This window comes from Canis lupus, chromosome 12 (assembly GCF_003254725.2).
Source record: "Canis lupus dingo isolate Sandy chromosome 12, ASM325472v2, whole genome shotgun sequence".
Lineage (NCBI taxonomy): Eukaryota > Metazoa > Chordata > Mammalia > Carnivora > Canidae > Canis > Canis lupus.
The window spans coordinates 7,252,947-7,274,868 of NC_064254.1; the positions used below are offsets into that span (position 1 = coordinate 7,252,947).

General features: G+C 47.5%; 1 protein-coding gene across 5 annotated transcripts in view; it reads right to left on the minus strand.

The window, feature by feature from the left end:
- Positions 1 to 21,922, minus strand: part of BTBD9 (BTB domain containing 9) — a 409,006-nt gene that overhangs the window by 5,520 nt on the left and 381,564 nt on the right. For 4 of the 5 annotated variants that reach the window (XM_049092559.1, XM_025418641.3, XM_025418644.3 and 1 more), the window contains one exon: positions 12,652 to 12,730. In XM_049092559.1, the coding sequence (XP_048948516.1) occupies positions 12,652 to 12,730 (79 nt within the window). Of the gene's footprint in view, positions 1 to 8,299; positions 10,525 to 12,651; positions 12,731 to 21,922 lie in introns of those variants that run through there. The other variant, XM_025418645.3, reaches the window with a different exon arrangement.

Here is a 21,922-nt window from a genome sequence, read left to right on the forward strand (position 1 = left end):
CATTTTTAAAGGAAGGTAAGAACTTGAAAACAGATGCAGTGAGACCTGCACAGGAAAGAAAAGTGGCTCCAAGGGTTCTCTGGGAGGCCTGCTAGGAAGGTGGTGGCCGCAGGGTCCCAGGGGGCTCCAGCCTCAGCCAACCTCTGAGGGCCTGTCCTCACCTTCAGATCTTTCTCCTGTTTCCGTTTTTTTAACTTTCAAGTGCCACTGAGCACAGACATTGACCAGGTGCTGAGCAGGGTGGTGGTGGTGGCGGGGGGGGGGGGGGGGGGGGTAGATAGCAGGGGCTCCCCTGTCTATATGAATTTACTTTTCTGCAAAGGAGGCCACAGTGTGCCCAGGGTCCCACAGGTGGCAGGATTCTACCTTGGGGCTGAGCAGTTCCGAGCCCGCTCACCCCTCTGTGGAACAGCCTGCTGGCTCTACTGTAGGTGGTAACACCACTTGCCACATGAACTGGCCACCATGCAAGGTCCTGGGCTCTTGCACCACTGGCTTATGCCAGGCTGGGAGCCTGGTCACCCAGAGAGGAAGCCGGGGCAGAAAGGGAGCCTGTTGTGAGGAACTGGGGCCCACACGGTTGGGGCAGGGCCCAAAGTGGCCTCCTACCCCTTGAAGAAGTGCCCACGGGAAGAGAGGCTTCAGGCCTCCGCCCTGCTCACACGGAAAGCAGGGGAGGTACCCAGGGGCTCAGGGAGACCTCACTCCAGCCATGGGGCGCAGGGTGCCCCCTGAAGTGTGCGCCTGCTAGCATCACCACTAAGCTCCTCTGCCTCCCTCTAGGGGGAACATCCAGGTCCTGCCGGAGTTTCTCTTTGCGCAGAAGCTGTGAAATTCCATTTCTTTCCCGCACACCTTCCCAACACTGCAATACCCCTCAGAAAGGATGTGACCAAAAGTGAATGAGGCATACAGGGCAGAGTCGCACTACTGATTTATGCAAAACCATTACCACCGCCGCCGCATCATTTTCCCGTCCCCTTCTCGGCAATCATGTATCCCATTAGCCTGTTTGATTGCCGCTGCTCACAAAGGGGCACCTTCGCTGAACCAGCGTCAATGGCCTCTGGATCTATCCCCCGAGAGGAACTGGCTAATTTGGAATGTAGTCGTGTGTAGGGATCCGACACAGCCTTAGTCACTATCCGGGTGTCCTTTTTTGTAGCTGCTGTTTATTATCACTTTGCCTTTCCTCTCTGGGAGCCATAATTCTTGACATATTTGAGATAGTCTGGGGTGTTCTTTCCTTCGTGAGCCACCTGGAAAGGATGTGTACGGATGCGCCAACCTCTTCTGGGTGACCAGGCTAGCCCCACAGCTGGCTGCTGGCCGTGCTGCCTTTCATTACAGGGTCTCCCCAAGCACGGTATGCTTGACAGATCTGCAAGAGCCTTAGAAGCAGAGAAGCCTCTGCTAATTTTCCCAGGTTGCACTAAGAGTCCACCGTGAACTGTAGTAGAAATTGGGAAAATTTAATACATGTTGATCCATGGCTCTACTTTGCTTTTCTGGTTTCTCCTGAGTAATTTTCACAGACTGCTTTCATGCCAGCCAATACAAATAGGATTCCTGACCCAAGCTTTCGACTTGCATTTCCAAGGTGACATATCTTTATAAAATAGATACCACCTCTCAGTGATATCTGCCCATAAGTCAGACACAAAGACACGGATTCTGAGTAATACCACCCAGAAGACTGCCTGTTCCACTTTCACGGCATCTGCTGTGGTGGCACCCTGCACCCACTCCACGGTCAATATGTGTTAACGGGTCCTGATGCTGGTGACAATGAACATCTTTCTTACACTCACCTCAGGAGCAGAGGTTAAGAGTCCCTCTGCAGACTGCAGGGATGTTTTCCTTTAAAAATGAGGCCCACACCAAAGATACAGATGCAATGAAATGCCGGGACACCTGCACCCCAATGTTTCTAACAGCAATGTCCACAATAGCCAAACCGTGGAAGGAGCCTCGGTGTTCATCGAAAGGTGAATGGATAAAGAGGATGTGGTCTATGTATACAATGGAATATTCCTCAGCCATTAGAAATGACGAATACCCACCATTTGCTTCAACGTGGATGGAACTGGAGGGTATTATGCTGAGTGAAGTAAGTCAATCGGAGAAGGACAAACATTATATGGTCTCATTCATTTGGGGAATATAAAAAAAAATAGTGAAAGGGAATAAAGGGGAAAGGAGAAAAAATAAGTAGGAAATATCAGAAAGGGAGACAGAACATGAAAGACTCCTAAACCTGGGAAACGAACTAGCGGTGGTGGAAGAGGAGGTGGGCGGGAGGTGGGGGTGACTGGGTGGTGGGCACTTGACGGGATGAGCCCTGGGTGTTATTCTGTATGTTGACAAACTGAACACCAATAAAAAATAAAATTTTAAAAAAATAAATAAAAATAAAAACGAGGCCCAAGTGTCTCCAGCAAAACACCCCTTTTTATAAGCAGAAGTTCTGTTATGTGTTCATTTGAATAGCCCAGAACGTTGTTTTAAGACACCCTTTTTAGAGGGAGACATTTTCATTTTATTTTAATTTTTTAAAAATTTTTATTTATTTACGATAGTCACAGAGAGAGAGAGAGAGAGAGGCAGAGACACAGGCAGAGGGAAAAGCAGGCTCCATGCACCGGGAGCCCAACGTGGGATTTGATCCCGGGTCTCCAGGATCGGCCCTGAGCCAAAGGCAGGCGCTAAACCGCTGCGCCACCCAGGGATCCCATAGAGGGAGACATTTTCAGATTGTGAACAATACTTTTTCAGTATTGCTTAGGGGTAACAGGATGCCCAGACCATTTTGCATAACTACTTAATTCTAATAGGTACAAGAGTATACTTCTTGGTGACACTGCTTACGTATGGCAAGTTTTTAAGCTTTCCAATGCTACTTTCCCATATTCATATAGGCCAGGGCTCCCACAGATCCCTGGAACTTTACAGCTTGGAAGGTTCTGGAAAAAGAGTTTTTTTTTTTTTTAAAGATTTTATTTATTTATTTATTTATTTATTTATTTATTATTTATTTATTTATAAATATTTTATTTATTTATGAGAGACACACACACAGAGAGGCAGAGACACAGGCAGAAGGAGAAGCAGGCTCCATGCAGGGAGCCTGATGTGGGACTTGATCCTGGGTCTCCAGGATCACGCCCTGAGCCAAAGGCAGACGCTCAACCTCTGAGCCACCCAGGTGTCCCTAGCCTTTCTAATACATATCATTCCAGGTAGCCCTGCAATCCCTAGTTACTTTTTTTTTTTAAACATGTGCACACTCCAGAGTTCCAGGAGAACCATTTACTCTCTCATCATACTTAATTTGGCCCTGGAGTGTTAGAGGTATCTTTGTTTTTTGAAAAAACAAAAAAACCTAAGAAAAAAAAAAGGGGGAAACATTCCAGTTCCCAGGTAGAACCTGGTAGGTGTGGCCTCACCAAGGCCCCCTTCCCACTGGAGGGTATCAAGGAAAGCTTGTCTGTGCCGCCCCCCTCCCCCCAGAAGGTCAGCATGTGTCACCCCAGCTGTGTGGGGCAGGTCTTCACCTCATCCAGGTGACATGTGTCTATTCTGTCCAGAAGCTCCAACTGCACGGAGATTGTGGGCCCAGCTCCTAACTGTTGGCTTGGCAGTGGGACATGGCTAGAGATGATCCTCATAAGCCAGATGTCTCCCTTTGTCTCCCTGCGGAGCGGCTCCTGGGCCTCACTTGCTCAGGTTCTGTGGGCACCTCCTCCTGGGCCAATAATTTGGTGTAAAGTACTTGCTGCTCCACTACAATATGCAGAAGGTCTGTGGAGTGTTTGGAACAATGGCATTTGCTCCCCCTTTCTCTGCCTAAGCAAATCTTTTATAATAGACATTTAAAAATAAAGATGCCTATAATAGGTCTTTTTTCTTTTCTTTTAAAGATTTGTTTATTTATTTATTCATGATAGACATGGAGAAAGAGAGAGGCAGAGACACAGGAGGAGGGAGAAGTAGGCTCCATGCTGGGAGCCCAATATGGGCCCCGATCCCGGGACTCCAGGATCGCGCACTGGGCCAAAGGCAGGTGCTAAACCGCTGAGCCACCCAGGGATCCCCAGGTCTTCTTTTATAATTATGCTACAAATGAAATATTTTCCTGCTTTTTTGTCTCAGTGGGAAGGAACCCTTAAGACTGAATTCACTCTCCTTATTTTAAAGGCAAGTGTCCTGAGAGCCAGGGAGTGAAGTGACTTGTTGAGGATCACAGGGCTGTTTGGGGGTGAGGCTGGCACCAGTGCTGGGGTCTCCTGGACCATACTCCATGAAGCTTTCCCTTCCTTCCATTCTCCCCTCTCTCCTCCTCTGCTCATTCCCTACTTTCCTTCTCTTCTTCCTTACTCATCAGATGGAGATTGTCACAAGTGATTCCTGAAAGCTTATTTCCCTCACAACCCTGCACAAAAGCCCTGGCTCTCAGTCTGATTTATGGAGGGGCTCCTGTGTGGGGGACACAGGGCTGGATGCTGGGACACACAAGATACCAAGACACCATCTCTACCTTCAAGAAGGGCAGTGAAGCAGGGACCTGAGCAAAGCCTCTGTAGTAGTATTGGGCAAACTCACAGGTGCCAGGCTGGTTTACCTGTCCCGTGCTCAGGCCCTGCTATTCCTGTGCTTCCCTTGTCTTTGGCCCATACCCAGTCCTGCCCCTGCGAATACCACCCCTGCCTTGCATATATCCCACAGGGCATCCAGGTGCCACCTGAAGCCTGGTTTGTGTTGGTTATTTCTACTCCTGAACACGTTTTATTTATGGGCATCGAGGCTCACTGTCCATTTGCTCTGTTATCTCTCTGAGTCTTCAGTTCTGGTGCTGACCGACCAGGAATCCTGGCCTTGAGAGCCAGCCTATGACTGCTCTGAGGTACACCTCCTCTGGGGGCTTAGAGCACAGCCCCTGGAGGATGTTGGAAGGGGAAATCCCAGGGGAGATGGGGATGGTGTGACCAGACCCAGTGAGGGCGGGGGGAAATGTCTGGGAAATAACTACCACCAGGCCAGGAGTGAGTGAGTTTTTTGTTTTAAATCCAAAAAAAAAAAAAAAAAAAAAAAAAGAGTCCCTTTCCTTATTTTTGTGTTTTTTTTCCCCCTTCACTTGAGCCACATGTTGCTATGGGAACGAGATGGCACTGTGGCACTGGGACCCACGGTCACTCACTGGCCTGACAGAAGCCCGTAAATAAACTCTGCCTCCCTCCAGGCTTGGCGATGAGTGGTCCTGGAGGGCAGCTCAGGAGGCCACGTGTGGACTTTCTGTGCTGCTGCCGGCTCGGCAGCTCACTGCTCTCCCCGCACAGCAGCACGGGGTGTGCACAGGAGTCTGCCCCCTCCCCCCACACCCGGCCACAGTCCCCACGACACAATTGTGTTCCGTCTCTCTGGTCCCCGGGGCCAGGATCCTTTGACCCACTCGGCAGATGCGGCCCCTGCACTGCCCACCTCAGCTGAGCTGCTGGGGCTCACCGTCCTGCACGTTGGTCTCCACCACGACTGTCTCTCCACAGGGTCGCTGGAGCCGGTCCTGTGGCTGACCTCTACCAGGCACAAAGCTGCGACGTCCCTAAGGCTGGGCCCTGCCTTGGTTTCTCTCCTAGATGTGGGTGGGCTGGTGGATGAAGTGTGCCCAAAGGAGCCTTCTGCTCACCGAGTCTGTGCCAGGGCAGAGCTGGCTCATTTCTGTGGCTTCACTTATGTGTTCTGTCTTTTTGGCAGACAGAGGAACCTGGATGTTTTAAGGGACCAATTGCCTGGATTCTAATCCTGTCACTCACCAGGGAGGTGACCTTGGGCAAATCACTTAGCATCGCTCAGCTCTAGTTTCCTTATCAAACCTTGCTTTTTGCTTAAAACATTTGTACTGTGAAAACCATGCACTAAAGAGTGCATGAAATGCAAATATACAGCTTGTTGAATAACTACATAGTGAATGCCACGTAAACTCCACCAGGGTCAAGGACCCAGAACATTGCTGGTGTTCCTTGGTCCCTCTACGTGGCCGGCCCTTCCTGAGCCAAGCCTCTGCACCCTGAGGGAACCACAATTCCAGCTGTTTTTTTTTTTTTAATTTTTTTTAAAAATTTTTATTTATTTATGATAGTCACAGAGAGAGAGAGAGAGGCAGAGACACAGGCAGAGGGAGAAGCAGGCTCCATGCACCCGGAGCCCGATGTGGGATTCGATCCCGGGTCTCCAGGATCGCGCCCTGGGCCAAAGGCAGGCGCCAAACCGCTGCGCCACCCAGGGATCCCCAATTCCAGCTTTAATAATAATTATTCCTTTGCTTTCTTGTTTTTTTTTTTTTTTAAGTTTTACTACCTGTATCCACATCCTTATATGTGATAGCTTACTTTTGCCTGTTTCTGATGTTATATGAATATAATGTTGGCTTCTTTCCTTTGACATGTGTGGTACTCATCCCGTGGACCACAGCTCCTTGGAAGATGTACTATGCTTGGCTTATCCATTGTCCCTGGATGGACGACTGGGGGGTGTCCCGCTTGGGACTGGTATGAACAGTGCTGCTGTAAGCATTTTTATTCTTGTATCTGGAACATGTGTAAGAGCTTCCTTAGAGAATGCACACAGGTGTGAGATGCTTAGTCTTAGGGTAGATGTGCACATGTACAAGTTTATTGGATCTTCCCAAAACTGTTGTCTTCAGCGACTACCACAGTTTACATTCCCACGAAGCAGGATGCAAACTCCCTGCTGTTCCTCATCCTTGCCACCACTTGGTAATGAGTTACCTCATTTTTAAAAAGTGGGTAAGAGTAGGATCTACTTCACCTATGCCAATTAGATAGTGTAATTAGCCTAATGGGCGTGGAATAGGGCCTGGCACATAGTAAGTGCTCAGTAAATTCAAGCTGCTATAACAATTTACATTAAGAATAATCATTATAATAAGGGTCTTAAACTAGGACATGCTGAGGGATGTGGCATATTTACCTTTCCACTTACAAAAGTGTCTGGTTTTAGAACCTCTTCAGTGCAACTACAGAGAGTCTGCCACAGGCTCTCAATGGTGAGAGGTTGTAATACTAAATCCTTTCCTTTACATGTCTGGCTGATGCGCGAGGGAGAGATGGACGGACAGACTGAAGGGTTCATTCCCTCACCAGCCAACAAGCACTCTATGCTTACATGCACGGGGCCCGTGTGAGGTGCCAGGGATACAAAGATAAAAGAGACACAGCCTCTTCCCTCAGCTACATAAATTCAGTGAGTGAAAGGGAGCCCTGAGAGCAGCCGACAGACTGGCAATTCCATCCTCAACTTCTGTTACTGACTTGGCAAAGGCTCTCGCATGGGTTCTTTTGAGCAGGACCCCAGCCTTTCTATATTGCAGACAGTTCATTTTCCCCACAACCGTTTCGTTCTCCCAGGGGCTGCCTGTCCCCCTCAGCTCTCTGCCTACTGTAAATCACTCCAGAACTTGCTCTCAAACCCAGGCTTCCATAAAAGCCATAAAGAGAAACAGGTATAACTTCTGCTCCCTTTAATACACTGGCTGCTTTTCAGAGATCCCCTGACAGATCCCCTGTGGACCCAGTCTGATCTCTGAGGGTGGAAGTATGCGCCTCCGTGGCTCTGCTATGACCATTAATAAAACGGGAGTGAAGGGTCCCACCCAGCCTGGCTCTGCCACGGTGACTGGGGTTGTGGCTTCGGATCTGCCATGAAGTGCCGTCCACAGGGCCCGGGTTCTACCCTTTTTCAGACAAGAGAGGATCAGTGAGGAAGCAAGGTCTGCCTCCTAGGCACTCAGAGGTGATAAGCAGTTGGAGCAGATGGGCAACCACACTTGAATGACCACGTGACCACCAGACTGGCAAGGAAGACAGGCAGACCATGCCTGAGGGAAGAGCCGAGGAGGACTATCCGGCTGCCGGCCCCAGGGAGAGTCAGACAAATGGAAGCAACCGAAGTAGAGCAGGACGAGAGGGCAGCTGTGCTGTAAGACATGTGTCTGCCATCTAGCGCTAGGCGTGACAGGAAGACAAAGAAGACACTGTGAGTGCGCAAAGAGGTGTGAGAAAGGTGTCCGAGGGTGAAGGCGAGGCACATGAGTCGTGTGAGAAGCCCACCAGGTGCAGGGGACATTACAGAGGAGGGTGACAGAGCACACACTGGAGGGGAATGAAAGGAAAATGTTCTCAGAAGCTGAGATAAATGACAAGGATGATGCGAAGTACACAAGGGGCAGGAGGTCATGGAAGGAAGTGGTGGAGTCTGTTAGGTAAGCATTAGGGACATTTACTGACAGAAGTCGCCAACGTAGCTAAGAAATGAAATGAATTCCTTGCTGCGGTGCTCACAAAGGAAGATGAGAGATAGATGCCCGCAGTAGACAGACACTTCCCAGAGGATAGGGATGAAATGCCGCAGGCAATCAGAAGCGTGCCAAAACAGGTGATCAAGAAATCTGAACCTCCCGGTGGCTGGGGCTGCTGTCACCTGGGAGCCCGATGGCAGGAAGCTTGGAAATTAACACGTGGCTGCTGCCCAGGGCCCTTGCACCAGGAAGGGCTGGCCGTGGGGGCAGGACACACACGTCTACACTGGGCAAGCTGCAATCTGTGTTAGCCCGGGAGGCCTTTGCTATTCCAGCAGCAGGCGGGATTTGGAGGTCGGGGTAGTTTCCAGCACCACCTCTGCCTGGCTGCCAGTAGCAACCCCCTACCCTCCAACACTGACACACTGTGCAGCCGCTTTCGGCCTTCTGCCTACGCAGCCCAACCACCACCCCTCCGAATGCTCTTCAAGTCACAGGCTACGCTCTCCTTGCCATCCCTGCCATCCGCTGTCTGACCTCCTCCCAGTGGGGCCGTGTCTGCAGCAGTCTTCCATGGAGGATGCAGCCAAGTTATTTATCCACATTTCTCTGTTATCCACACATGCCAACAACCAATTCCATTTGCGATTCTTGAAATTACCAAAAGTCTTTGGTAACACTCACTCTGACTAAATGGAGACCACTGATGTCACATGGCAAACGATGACAAGGCTGAAGAGAACCTGCCTCTCCCTATACTACCCTCAACTGCGAGAAAGAGGCATCCTGACCCCAATATTCTGATTGATGGCAGGGTTCTGGCTTCCATAGGACTAGTGATTGGGCTTGTCCTGGACCCCCCTGAGTGTGCCCCCCGCCTCCTTTCCCTGGCTGTCTGTGCCACCTCAGCTCTCCTCCAGAGCTGCCTCCCCCAGGAGTCCTGCTCCACCAGACTTCGTCATCCCCCTTCCCCTAAAGCAACCTTGTCTCTCACATCTCTGATCGCCATCACACTGACTTACACACATTCCCGCTGTTCTCTAAGACAGTTGCTACTCTGTCCAAAATGATGCCCCAGAAAAGAAATTTCTCTTTGATAGTTTGCTATATATATATATATATTTTTTTTTTATGATAGTTTGCTATATTGATACCCAGGGAGATTCAGCACTTTCGTGTCTTCTAATGTGTTTGGAGAAAGACCAGTTTGTGGGTTTTGTCTTATGATCCCGTTCATTATTTATTTTATGATTAAGATGTTCCCCCGTGGGAAACACCACATTGAGGATTTCTTCCCCAAACAGTAAGGGAACTCAGTAAGGCAGCTGAGCAAGTTGCTCATCAACCAAAAGCAACGGATCACCGGTTAATTAGTGACCTACTGGTCAACGTGTTCAAATGGGCTGATTGATGTGGTTGGAGCTCCCTGCACAGATGGTTCAGGAAACTCACCCAGGAAGAGAAATTCTTGCATTCCAACTCTAGGGTTCTGTCATGGGAAATTATTCTTCATGTGGTCACTGCGGTGATAGTGTTGGGGCTAAACCCTGAGAGACCCTCATCACACTCACTCCAGTGCTCCTTGGCCTTCTCAGACTAGAATTCCTTCTGCTGGAAAACCTAACTGCAGAGTCCCATGGAGGAATTAAAGGCAGAATTGTTTTGGGTTTTTTTTTTTTTTTTTAAGATATTACATAAGAAATAAGTGACTGCAAATGAAAAATATTACCTTGATCTAGTATTATGTAAAGATAAATTTAAATTGTTTTCTGATTTGATACATAATCAACATATGGCTTAATGTAAGTTTAAGTTGCAAGAAAAACTCGGACTTATTGGCAGAATTTTAAAAATATGCTGAGTAATGTAGGAACTGTTGAATCACTATATTGTATACCTAAAACTAATATAAGACTGTATATTAACTGTACTAGAATTTAAAATTTTTAAAAAGAAAAAATATGATATTTGGTTTGGGGCTCAAATATATATTAAGTACAGATTCAAATTTATTTTTGTTACCTTATCCAAAAAGAGGTGCTTTTTTGACCTGATGTTTAGAGTTCTTTAATTTTGTGTTAAAAAATATCAATTTATTTACTTCTATAATTTTCAGGTTTGTTTAGAAGAGGTAAGAGAGAAAGTTTCAGGCTTCTGTTTATGAGCTCTTCTCTGCAAGAAACACATTGTAGGCATGTATCATTTTTGTTCTAAATGAATAAAAAGGTGAAATGAATATAAATTATAATAATATTTTCACTTTTTAAAATGCGCTTTGTGTTTCTCCAGAAACACCTTGACGTGCTCTGGAGAATTTTGATTTGACAAACACAATACATGAATCCAGGGCCAGCTATGTAATATGCGGGGCTCAGCACAAAATAAAAATATAGAGCCTCTTATTCAAAAAGCAGGAAAAAAGCTTTTTCTTTCCTCTCATGATTTCTCTCCTGACACGACACAAAGTTTTCCTTGGTTACTAAATGTTATAATCCTGTGGGCAGGGGAACTCCTGAGGCCAGGGCGGACCGTCCTAGGCACCTGGGGCCTATCCTGTGACTCAGGTGGGATTCACACTAGACCCTGACCCTCCTTGCAAACAGTGAAAGGTAGCAGTAGTCATGGGACAGGCTAAGACGGGGGAGGCTGGCCAGGTCCAGGCACGGGGGGGTCAGGGAGTGGGTGGCTGAGAATCTGTTCTGGGAAGGCCAGAGGGGGCAGAGGCCGGCTTGTGTGAGAGCCGAGGCTCCCAGCGCCTGGTGGATGTTTCATTGTCCCATGGGGCTCCCCTTATAAAAACAATTCATAGGTAAAATTTTGAAGAATTCAAGATGGTGCCTGTGAGCATTAAACCTCAAGCATAGAGCCCCCTTCTGGGTGTAGAGCCCCACACAACTGCCCCAGTCACATGCCCAGGAAGCCAGTCCCAGACAAATCTGAGAAAGATCATGTTAAGGTGAAACTGTAGAATGGTTGGTTACCCTTGGGTTTCAGCATTACTGATTCCTATGACTCCTGTCTTGAACCAGCAGTCCTTCAGAGGTTCACACTAAACACACACGACTGCATAAAAAGCAAGGGCGTGATAAGCAGATGAAGTCAACAGGGTGGCCATATGATTGACACAGCATCTCGCCACTAGTGCTCACTCAATACCCACTCAAAGAGCAGAGAAGGTAAGTAATTAACTGATGTTGATTGACTCTAGTCTCACCTTAAAAATGGTGTGAGTGAATGCCCATGTGCCTCTGTAAGCCCACTAGGCATCCATATTGTTGAGGGGATGACAGTCCAGGTGTGTCTGGCTCAGTCCTGGTTTACACTTGCTATCCTGGTATAATTAGTAATAGTGCCCTTCCTCACACTCAAGTGTCTTGGTTTCTCTATTCACTAAGGGCACTTTTCTTTAAAAATTTTTTTTTTTAATTTTTAAAAAAGATTTAATTTATTTATTTGAGAGAGAGAAAGCATGCATGCATGAGTGCAAGTGAGCAGAAGGGCAGAGGGAGAGGGAGAGAGAGAATCTGAAGCAGGCTTCACACCCAGCATGGACAGAGCTGGACACAGGGCTTGACCCCATGACCCTGAGATCATAACCTGAGCAGAAATCAAGTGCTGAACACTTAACAGACTGAGCCATCAGGGGTCCCCTGTCTTCTGATCTAGAGGAACCCCATGCATTTCTCAGGGGCCATTTACATTCCAGAGAAAATAGCATGGCCACGTGGCTCAGGCCCTTCACCTGGCTGCTGCCCTGTGGGTGCCCAGAATGGGGGGAACAACACACCCACTCTTCTGTCATTAAATCCAGAAGTGAAGGAACACCTACAAATGGCATGGTCTACTGGAATGACCTAGGCCTGGGCACCAGGGGAGGAACAGGCCCATTTGTAAACACTGATGTGTTTGCCTAGCAAAGGATGAAACAGACAGTCAGACAAAACCAGCAATCGTCTGCCATGGTGGCTCCCGTGGAGGTTCCTTAAACACCATGTTCAGAGGGCCAAGGGGCCTCTAAAATAGCTGTTGTCTCGGAGGGCAGAAGACTCTGAGGACAGGGTGTGTGACCTCTCAAGGGCTCTGTGGTTGCCAATTCCACAGGGAGGCTGGTGGGAGTAAGCAAAGCCATAGGAGTTGGCTTTCATTTCCTAGTCAAGAGACATCTAGAAATGATAATGATATCCCCACTGTGCAGGAGCAGGACTTTCTTCTGTAGCAAGCTGTCTGAACAACAGGCCATTAGCAGGGAGAACAAACAGTTCCACTTAACTTGAGATGTAACATTTACCTGTACATCGTGAAATAACACAGTGTCTCTCATGAACGGAGACCCTTACCTCATTTGCTGTGTTGTGTGTTCCAACGATTCGGATGAAGGAGGCAGGCTGTCTTTCAAAAGTTACAGATTGCCAGGACCTGCGAAAGGAAGCACAACCATTTGTCTGGTCAGACGGGACAGTGAACCAGGCCAACAGCACAAAGCAGGAGGAGCTCTATGATGAGGAGGGAGCGCTCCTGTCCTCCATCCTCAGGAGGTCCGTGATGGTTGACCGAAGGGGGAAGGGAATGGGCCTCCACCTCCTGTGTGCCTGAGGGAGGCAGTCTGTACCTAGTGTTCCCATTCAGAGTGCTCCTACCTTCTATGAAGGCAACTGGAATTTTTATGAGGCTTCCCCCTAAACAGACACAAAGCACAGTCAAAGTTCATATTGGGACAAGAGCACAGCCAAAGAGAAAAGTGATCAAGGTTGGTGGGGGTTCATAAAATACATTTCCTCATCTGTGAAACGGACCTACCTCAGGGGGCTATGCTGGATGGGCTCAGCTCTGAGAGGCGTGGTGGGTTCTGGGAGGAGAGTTTTGAACCAGGGCAGGAGTGTGGGTGGGGAGGGGGAAGGCAAGGAGAGGGAGAAGTAGGGGGCCACTTGCTGCTTTGTGAACCCTAGGTTCTTCTGTCTGAACCCTGCCCCCACGCAAGCAATGGCACCTGGGGAAGAAGGGGTGATTTCTCCACAGGCCTCTACCTCTACCCCTTTCCTGCTTCCATATACATCCCTACCAAGGGCTTATTTCTCAGGACCAGCCAGTCTCTGGGTGGACTCAAGAGCCAGTTCATTTAAAGCCCAGCCAAGCAGGCCCTACACAAACCCAGAGAGGAGGGGCTCTGCTCCTGGTTTAGCACTCACAGCTCATCAGAATGCACTGGAGGAGAGCACGGCACCCACGACTGTAAACTCCAATAATATTTTCTGTAATAAATGTGAGGAGTTCACAGTTGTTGCCATCCCTCCTCCGCTCACACAGTGGAAATGCCAGCTGCTGGGAAGCTGTTTCCTGTAATTGTCTAATTACCAAGTAATGCTACCAAAGAAAATATATGTATTTGTGGTTTGTTTTTTCCCCCTTTGGTTTCAGGTGTTCCATCTCCTCTCTCACTATGAGCCTCCCACTGAGATTGATTCACTGCTGCCTGGACACCCAGGCCCCTTAAGGTCATTAAAAAGTCATTACCATCCTGTGTGCAAAGTCTGTGCCTCTGAAAGCAGTTTTCTGGAAACAGCACAAGAAAAATCACTCTCGTTGTAAAAATGCTATTATTCATACACGAAGGTGATGCCATCTGACCATCCCCAGAGCCTGTGCTCCCGGTTCATTTTCTCAGTGGAAGATGGTTTTGCTCCCAGACCTGCATGGCTCCCTTGGGGAATCTGCTGGGTGGGATGCAGCCTGTGGGCTGGAGGAGGCCTACAAAGGAGGGCCTGTGGGGCTTCAACCCTGGGCCTGGGCTCCCACTGGCCTACCTGTCACTTCTGAGCTAAGCTGTGTGACTGACAGACTGGCATACTTCCTCCCACAGGTCAAGGGAGGCAAAGGGCCCACGCTGCATGGGGCAGCAGAAGCCCATCCCTGCTCTGAAGGGAAGCTACACACATACCAGGGTTGGGCCACCGCCTGCTTCTCAGACCAGCCCTCTAGGAAAGGGAGACACAGCCAGGACAAGTGATAGCAGCCATTGACAACTATTATGTTCAAGTCAGTTTCACAGAAAGGACTGGGGTGCAGAGGGGCTGGGAGTGGAAGAGGTGAAGATTTTCTTCTTAGATTTCTAGCTTCATGCCTATCAATAAAAAACTTCAAGTGCTTCTGGACGTGGAGGTAAAACTTGGCACTTGTAAGCTCATGATCCTCAACAACATGCTCATGGCTCTGAGAGTGGAGGCAGATCCAAATGATGCCTCCTGAGGTCCAACCCCCTGTGGGGGAGCCCCACAACCCCACAATATGGCAGGGAACCCAAGGTAGGGAAGGAAGGGAGGTCTCCCTGGGAGTCGCCTTGGGTAGAGCCAGGCTCCCGTAGTGGGCTCAGGGCTTGGGCACCTCCGTCCCCTTGCCCGTGCCTGGGGAAACAGGGCTGCCAGGGCAGCAGCCCAAGCAGGAGGGAGCATTTGTGGAGTAATAAGATCAGAAGGCCTCAATTTAATACCAATCCTCCATTATATTGCATTAATACTAATCACATTAGAGTTCATTTTCACTAACACAGCCTGAGAGCTCAAAGATGATTTCATTTTCAGCAAAACTGGATACCAACCCTAAAACAAAATATCAGTAGGAAGGGATGTTGGTTAGGATGAGGTAATGGGCATCTCTCCCTCTCCAAATACCAGATCCTGCTTCCCCTCAGCTTCTTCCAAACAACTTCAAGTCCTCATCATGCTGGGTCCACATATGCCATCACTGTGCAACTCCAGCAGGGCTGTCTGAGCAAGGATCTCACAGGGCCAGCAAGCTACTGCTGTTGTGCAGTCCCTGCGAGGTTCCACTGCCATCTTTACTGAGTTTTCCTGAGAGCTGTGTAAAACATCCCTCCTCACCACATACCCCGAACCCCTTCCTTAGGGGGCAATACACCCAGGAAGATGGTGGGGCCTCAGGGGTGTGGCACCCACTTGGTTTACAGCCAAGACTGGGTGATGGGAGAAAGTGCCTAAACAGGAGCAACCGGTGTCAGAAATGCATGTGGTCTCTGCTTTTGAGCACGTAAGACAAAGCAGAAAACCCTGCCTGGACTCAAGTCCCAAGGCTGGCACTGGAGGTAGGGCCCTCCACTAGATGAATGGCTCCCCTCTCCTGAACTCTGGTGTTATCTGCCAGGTGCTGTCAGAAATAGCACCACTCTCCTACAGAGCACATCTAGAGGGAGGTCTCAGGTATGGGAGATTGTAAATATATATCTATACACAGATGTGCTCAGAGAGAGAGATCTCTAGGGATGTTTGCCAAAATATTAATCAAGATTTTAGCTTTGGATCAAAGCACTTCCAGAGACATTTATTAGACTTTTGTACTTTTCTGTACTGTCTGAATTTGGTAGAGTGTTTATGTAAGTAAGCATTTTTAAAAAGTTCCTATCTTGCCTACTGCTCAAGGTTTAATCTAGATCACATGACATGAAGCAAACGAAAATGCCACCACTGTATTACTGTGTAAAATATTTCCAGTTGGGCAGATTGGGTGGGGAATTGAGGGGAGTGACAGTCAAGACAGTGGGTTTAAGCCTGGCCTTTTATGAACCAGAGGTGGTCTGGCACACTGGTTGACACCCATGGGCTCTGGATGAGAATCTCGGGTTTGCCCTTTTATACCAGCTTGGTGATCTTAGACAAGCTACTTAACCTTTCTGGGCTTTAGTCTCCTCATCTGTAAAATGGAGATAATAAAAATACCTAACTTTTTTTTTTTTTGGTGACAATTAGATACATTAACAAATATAAAAACATCTAGAAAAAGTGTTAAGTGCTAAAGTACTAAAAAAAAAAATAGATGGTATTGTTATTACTACAAGTACCATACTGCCAAATGAATCTGGACAAAACACACTGCTTCCTGGGCCTCATCTGTGAGTCATCAAGTTTGCTAGTATGTGATTTACTGATGACTGCAGGTGTTCCCAGGGGTGCCCATGGCACTCCCATCAGCACCCATTTCTTGGAGGCAGACAAGGCAACTGGGCTTTGGAGGAATTAAGCAAGCATTTGTTGAATATACTCTTGAGCCGGGCACCCGAGTGTCACAGGGGATCCATGTAAGATGTAGTGCTTTCCCTTCTGAGGTTCACGGTCTCTCTGGGGAGATCAGTTATCCTTCCATGAACTAAGTAGAGAACAGTGTCAATGGTACATTGGTCCCACTGGTCACAAACTGGTGGTGTTCCAAAACTTCCCTTGTAATTGGTTGGCTGAAGCCTGGAAGCAATTTTTTTGGAGAAAAAAGTTAGAAATTTTGATTGATTTCCACCCATAACAAGGCTGAAATACTATCTATATATATGAAGAAAAAAAGGGGAAGAAAATGATGTTGTTGCCATAGTAGTAACTAAACAAGGCAGAAAAACAGGAGCTTGTGAACAGACTTTCTAAAGCTGCTGCTTGAGGAATGAGGATTAAATACTGTCATGCACCTAAAATCAGGGGCATGTGGCTGGAACAGGGTAGGTGGTCTGTTAAGAAGAAGGGAAAAAGTGGGCCAGGAGCTGTCCTAACAGTGTCTTCCATCTGCAGATCTCTGTAGGGCGTACAAGGTGTTTTACAATCATCATCTATCACATTGGGTCCCCAGCAATCTGTTAGGTACCTAGGCAGCCAGGTGGAATCCCATTTCTGAGGTGAGACACTGAGGCAGAAAGAGAAGTCCTTGCCAACATTGCAGCACCACCAGGTATCAAGTCAACAACAGAAGCCAGATTTCATGACCATTTGTGCTCTTTCCACCCAAGGGCACGCTAAGGAACTTTCTTTTGGAGAGGCTAAGGCACCAACTCTTCCCTGTCCCCTGGATCACTTATGTGCTGCTGTCATGATGGCAGACTGGAGATGACACACAGCAGCAGATTGAAAGCTGACCAGTGGCCTGTGCTAGGTCTCTGTGGTCTCAGTCCCCGTGTGCAATGAATGGGGTTGAAGTGGTTGTGGGGATTTGATGAGAAAATAGTGCTTGGCATGTGGTCAAGGCACAGTAACTGTTGGCAACTGTTCTATCTTTATATTCACACATATGGAAAAGTGGAGAAGAGAAGAGGCTCGGCAGGTGCTCCCTCTCTCCACATGGATAGTGTGGAGAGACGGAAAACACCTAAGGTTATGCTAAAGAGCACATGTCGTGTCCTAAAACTGTACTAACCTGTACATGTGACTCATGAAAATGTGCAGGCTCAAAAAATATTTTTAAGTATTCTGGAAGGAGATACACTGAAATCATGACAAGTGGTTGTCTCTGAGGAGAGGGTAAGGAATGGGTTTGCTGATGGAGAACAAAGGAGGCTTCAACATTAACTGGAATGTTTTATTTCTTTGATTAAAATAAAAGAGATAAAGTGTTATGTAAAACATACTAACTATGGTCAATTCTGGGGATAAATATGTGAGTGAATGTTAGAATACTTATCCTTTTCTGCATTTAAACAGTTCTTGAAATTAAAAAAGAGGGAGAAGAAAAGCATTAAAACGGTGTCTGTATTTATGTGAGAAAGAATTTGCCAGGAGTGCCATGAACCAAAACGCCAACATAAAACTTACGGGGTTAGGGGAGTCAGTCTCTGGAGGAGCATGTGGCTTTGCTGGGTGGTGCCACTGGCTCCAGACAAGTGTGTCTTTGTGGGAAGTGAGTGGAAGACAGGGAGAGCTGCTGGCTGGGGGAGGGGGGCATCCGTGAAGGCAGGGCCTATGTGAGTGGCTGTGGTGACAAGAGCCACTGGAGAAAAGAAGGCAGTGGGGCATGGCTGAGATTGGCTTTCCATCCTAAGCCTCATCCTGCCATCTCTGGGGATCCTGTAGATCCTGGACCAATGGTGTCTGGTCTTTTTTGGTTCTAGAAACTTATGGGATTCTGCTGCCTATGCTATGAAGAGAATGCCAGTGTCAGAATTTTTTTGGATCAGACCTGGTGAACACCGAGGAGATGGCCAGGGCCAGAGGGGCAGATTAAGAAGGCAAATTGAACACAAGGGTTTAATCTTTGCTCCCTCCACTAAAAGGGCAGTATGAAAATCTAATAAAAGGGCAGTATGAAAATCTAATATATGCTTTGTATCGAATATATGTGTTCTAATACCCACAACCCCCCCCTCCCCCACCCGCTGGCCCCAATTCACACTACTGCTAGAAAGGCTCATGTCCTTTACTCTTTACTCACCAGTTGCCTTTGAAGGTGGGGGTATACGGAGACAGAACTATGTGAGGACTGGTTGAAAGCTGTGAAATGAGCAGATGGACCCCCCCACCCCATATCCCTTCTCTTTCTTCCTGTACAGGGGGAATGAGCCCTTTCTCACCTTGGCAGGAGGAAGGAATTTTACTCTGGAGTCTCCTCTGGGGGCACCAGGCACAGCAGAGGGTCGGAGCCTGTTGAGGCCGGGAGCAAGGATTACACAGAAGTGAATATATCTTCAAGGGTGAGACTTCCAGGCCCCTACTGTCCCTTGGCTTTCAGGCCACCGTGAGCCAGGATTAAGTCCCAGGCAGGAGACTGAAGGATCCCTCTGGAGACTCTGAGCAGCCCAAGAGGAAAGACCTAGAGATACTGATCCATCCTCTTTCTCTGTTGCTCCAGTCTGGTTTCCATAAATATTTATTCAGTGTTTACCATGGAGTAGGCCCTATTTTAGACTCTGACCTCAAGAAGCTTATACCCTAGAAGGAGAGAGAGAGAAATAAACATAGGGCTAAGTAGCAAAATATGGCAGTGTAAGTAGAGGGAGACAGGCATCTTGCTTTTAGATACCATATTTAAGGAGGTAGCATGTGGATCTGGAAGAGTGTTCTGGGGAGAAGACACCGAAGGCAGTTAGTGTGTTGGATCTGAACGAGCAGCACGGGTTTGCCGGTGAGATGCCCAAATCCCAGTCTCAGAGCCTCAAAGACAAACCCACCCTCCTACACAAAGCTTCTAACCAGCTTTTCAGTGCCTAACGTTTGAAGGTGGACAGCCAGCCAAGGGGCACCAAAGCTCCTAACATGAAAAATAGAGACCAAAAGCAAGTGGAAAAGAAAAATAATTCAGAGGATAGAGTTATAATTCAGTAGACAGAATAAAACCTCAGGAAAAAACTCTTACACTACTGTCAGAAAGATGAAAGAATTATTACACCCTTGAAATAAGAATAAAATGATATGAAAAAGGGGTATTCAGAACAAGAAATTGCTCTTGTCAATTAAAACTATGAATTGAAATCAATAATTCAACACAATAGAAGCTTAAGTTGAGGAAATTTTGTAGACCATCAAACAAGATGGCAAAGATAGAAAATAGAAGAAAAAGAATATGAAAATGAGAGGACTAAACTAAGAAGTCCACTACCCAATTAGTAGATGTCCCAGGAAAAAAGAGCAGAGAGGATTTGAGCTATAAAATTGTCAAAGTAAAAGGACACTTTCTCATATATGAAGGACATAAATTCCTAAGTTACAGAGGTCAGTGAGTGGCCACTACAATAAGCAAGAAAACAAAACATATTATTGAGAAACTTTAGAAGATCTAAATGTTTCCTCTATGGGGCAAAAGCAAGTCAACATAAAGGTGAGGGAACCAAAATTGCATGAGATTTTTCAAGAGTGACATTGGGAGTTAGGAGATAACAGAGCCCTTTTTTATAAATGTTGAGGGAAAAGTTAGTCCCAGCCAGAGGATTATTCCTAGCCCAGTCAACATTTGGATTGAATAAAGAAACTTCAATTCAGGCACAGATCTGAAAAAATTTACCTTCAGTGCATTTACCAGAAACTTCCAGAAAATGTGCTCCACCAAAAACAAAGGATTAAACTAAGGATAGGAAGGGAGCTGAGCCAGGCCTAGGGCCACTAGCCCCACTAGCCCCGCTGTGGAGGGAAGGCGGGGTTCCAAAAGGAAAAAAAAAAAAAAAATGAATGGATTTACCAGACATATTAGACCAGCCTGAGGGGATTTCTGTGGGTCTGGCAAAAAAAATAAGTGAGATGTGCCTAGAAAATTAACGAATGACACATCTATGGAAAAGTAAGTCATGTTTAACTCCAGGAAAAACAAATGATACTAAGAGGAAAGGTGACCTTAGCAAACTACATGGCTTAGCTCTGAACAACAGTGACACAGTCAGGCTAATGCCAACCATAAAGGATAAAAACTGAGGGGAGGGAGAGAAGCATACTGGTGAGGGAGGAGGGTCACAAGGCTAAATCCTTACCTTTCAAAGTAGGGAGATGATAGGTAATTTCCCTAACAGGGTTCAAAGACAGCAGAATAAGCATATAGTTTAGAAAGATGGACCAAAAGAAAGGTCTATAAGGCATGAACACGTCTGCCTCAAAATCTAAAAGTCTGATCACGTGTTATATTGGACAAGGTGAGGGGCACAGGTGCTTTTACGCGGGGTTGGAGGAAGTGTAAACTGACTTACTTGATGAGCAACATTTTGAGCTTGATGAGCTCTGGACCTAGAGCTAGCAATTCCTCTTACTTCACAGGAGCCTGTGATATGCTCACAGCACAGGGAACGCAGCAGGAGTAAGGCCTGCACTGCAGCACTGTTTGAGCAGCAAGAGAATCCAGACAACCTAAATGCTCCTCACAGGAGAGACTGGTTAAGGAAATTATGGCACGTCTCTATCCCTGTGATGAAGGACTGTGCAGCTGGAGAGGGTTAAGGAGAGGGAGAGAGGGAGGGAGAAGTTCTAGAGATCTCCGAGGTATCTGTGAGGATCTGTGTCATATTGATGCACAGCTGAATCTCTGGAGGAAGAGGTTGTGGGTTAGAGACATTTAACTGTCTTTCGTTTCTAATTTTTAAACCATAGTAAAAGTACTTCCCTTCCTCTGAATATACTAGCTTCTCCAAATATTAAAAAACTGTTAAAGAGAAGGAGGGAAGGCCATTGCCTCTGGGGAGTAGGCCTTGGGCCAGGGAGGTGAGTGGCTTGGGGGAGAGCAAAGCAGGGGCCTCCTGCTTTTGTTAATGAGCCCTGTGCTTCTACTTGGCTTTTAAGACAACAGAAGTTGAAAAAGAAAAGCTGAGCCAGAGGAGGAGACAAGCCTACGGTGGCAGTGGCGAGGAATGGAAAGGGAACGTGGGAAACATTTATTTACAGCTTTCAGGAGCAGGGCTGGGAGGCAAACACGAGCCCTTCAGAAAAAGCTTCTTGCGAAGTAAGGGAACATTAAAGACTGTCCCCTATCAACTGAGCTCCTGTAGTGACAGCGGCGCCCTCTCGAGCTGTGTGGCACTGAGATGTGACAGGTATTAGAGGCCCTGAGTGAGGCTCCAGGCTTGCCTGAAGATCCCTCTGACAGTTCTTTATGAGCACTGACCCCACTGTTGCCTGCTGTCCCCCCAAGTGTGCTGCTTATACTGTCTGCCTGGCAGCTGTGATGGGCCAAGGACCCCATAGTCCTCTGTTTCATAATGTCTAAAACTGCAGCCTGGGCTGGGGGTGGGACGGACAGTGCATCTTTCATAGCACTGGCTGGGTTGGGAATTTCTGAGTTGTAATAGGGCCTTACACAGCACCCTGAGTGTCTTTCCCCACCTGGCTTCCAGCCTGGCACATGCCTGGGCCTACTTCCCTCGCCCCAGAGGTA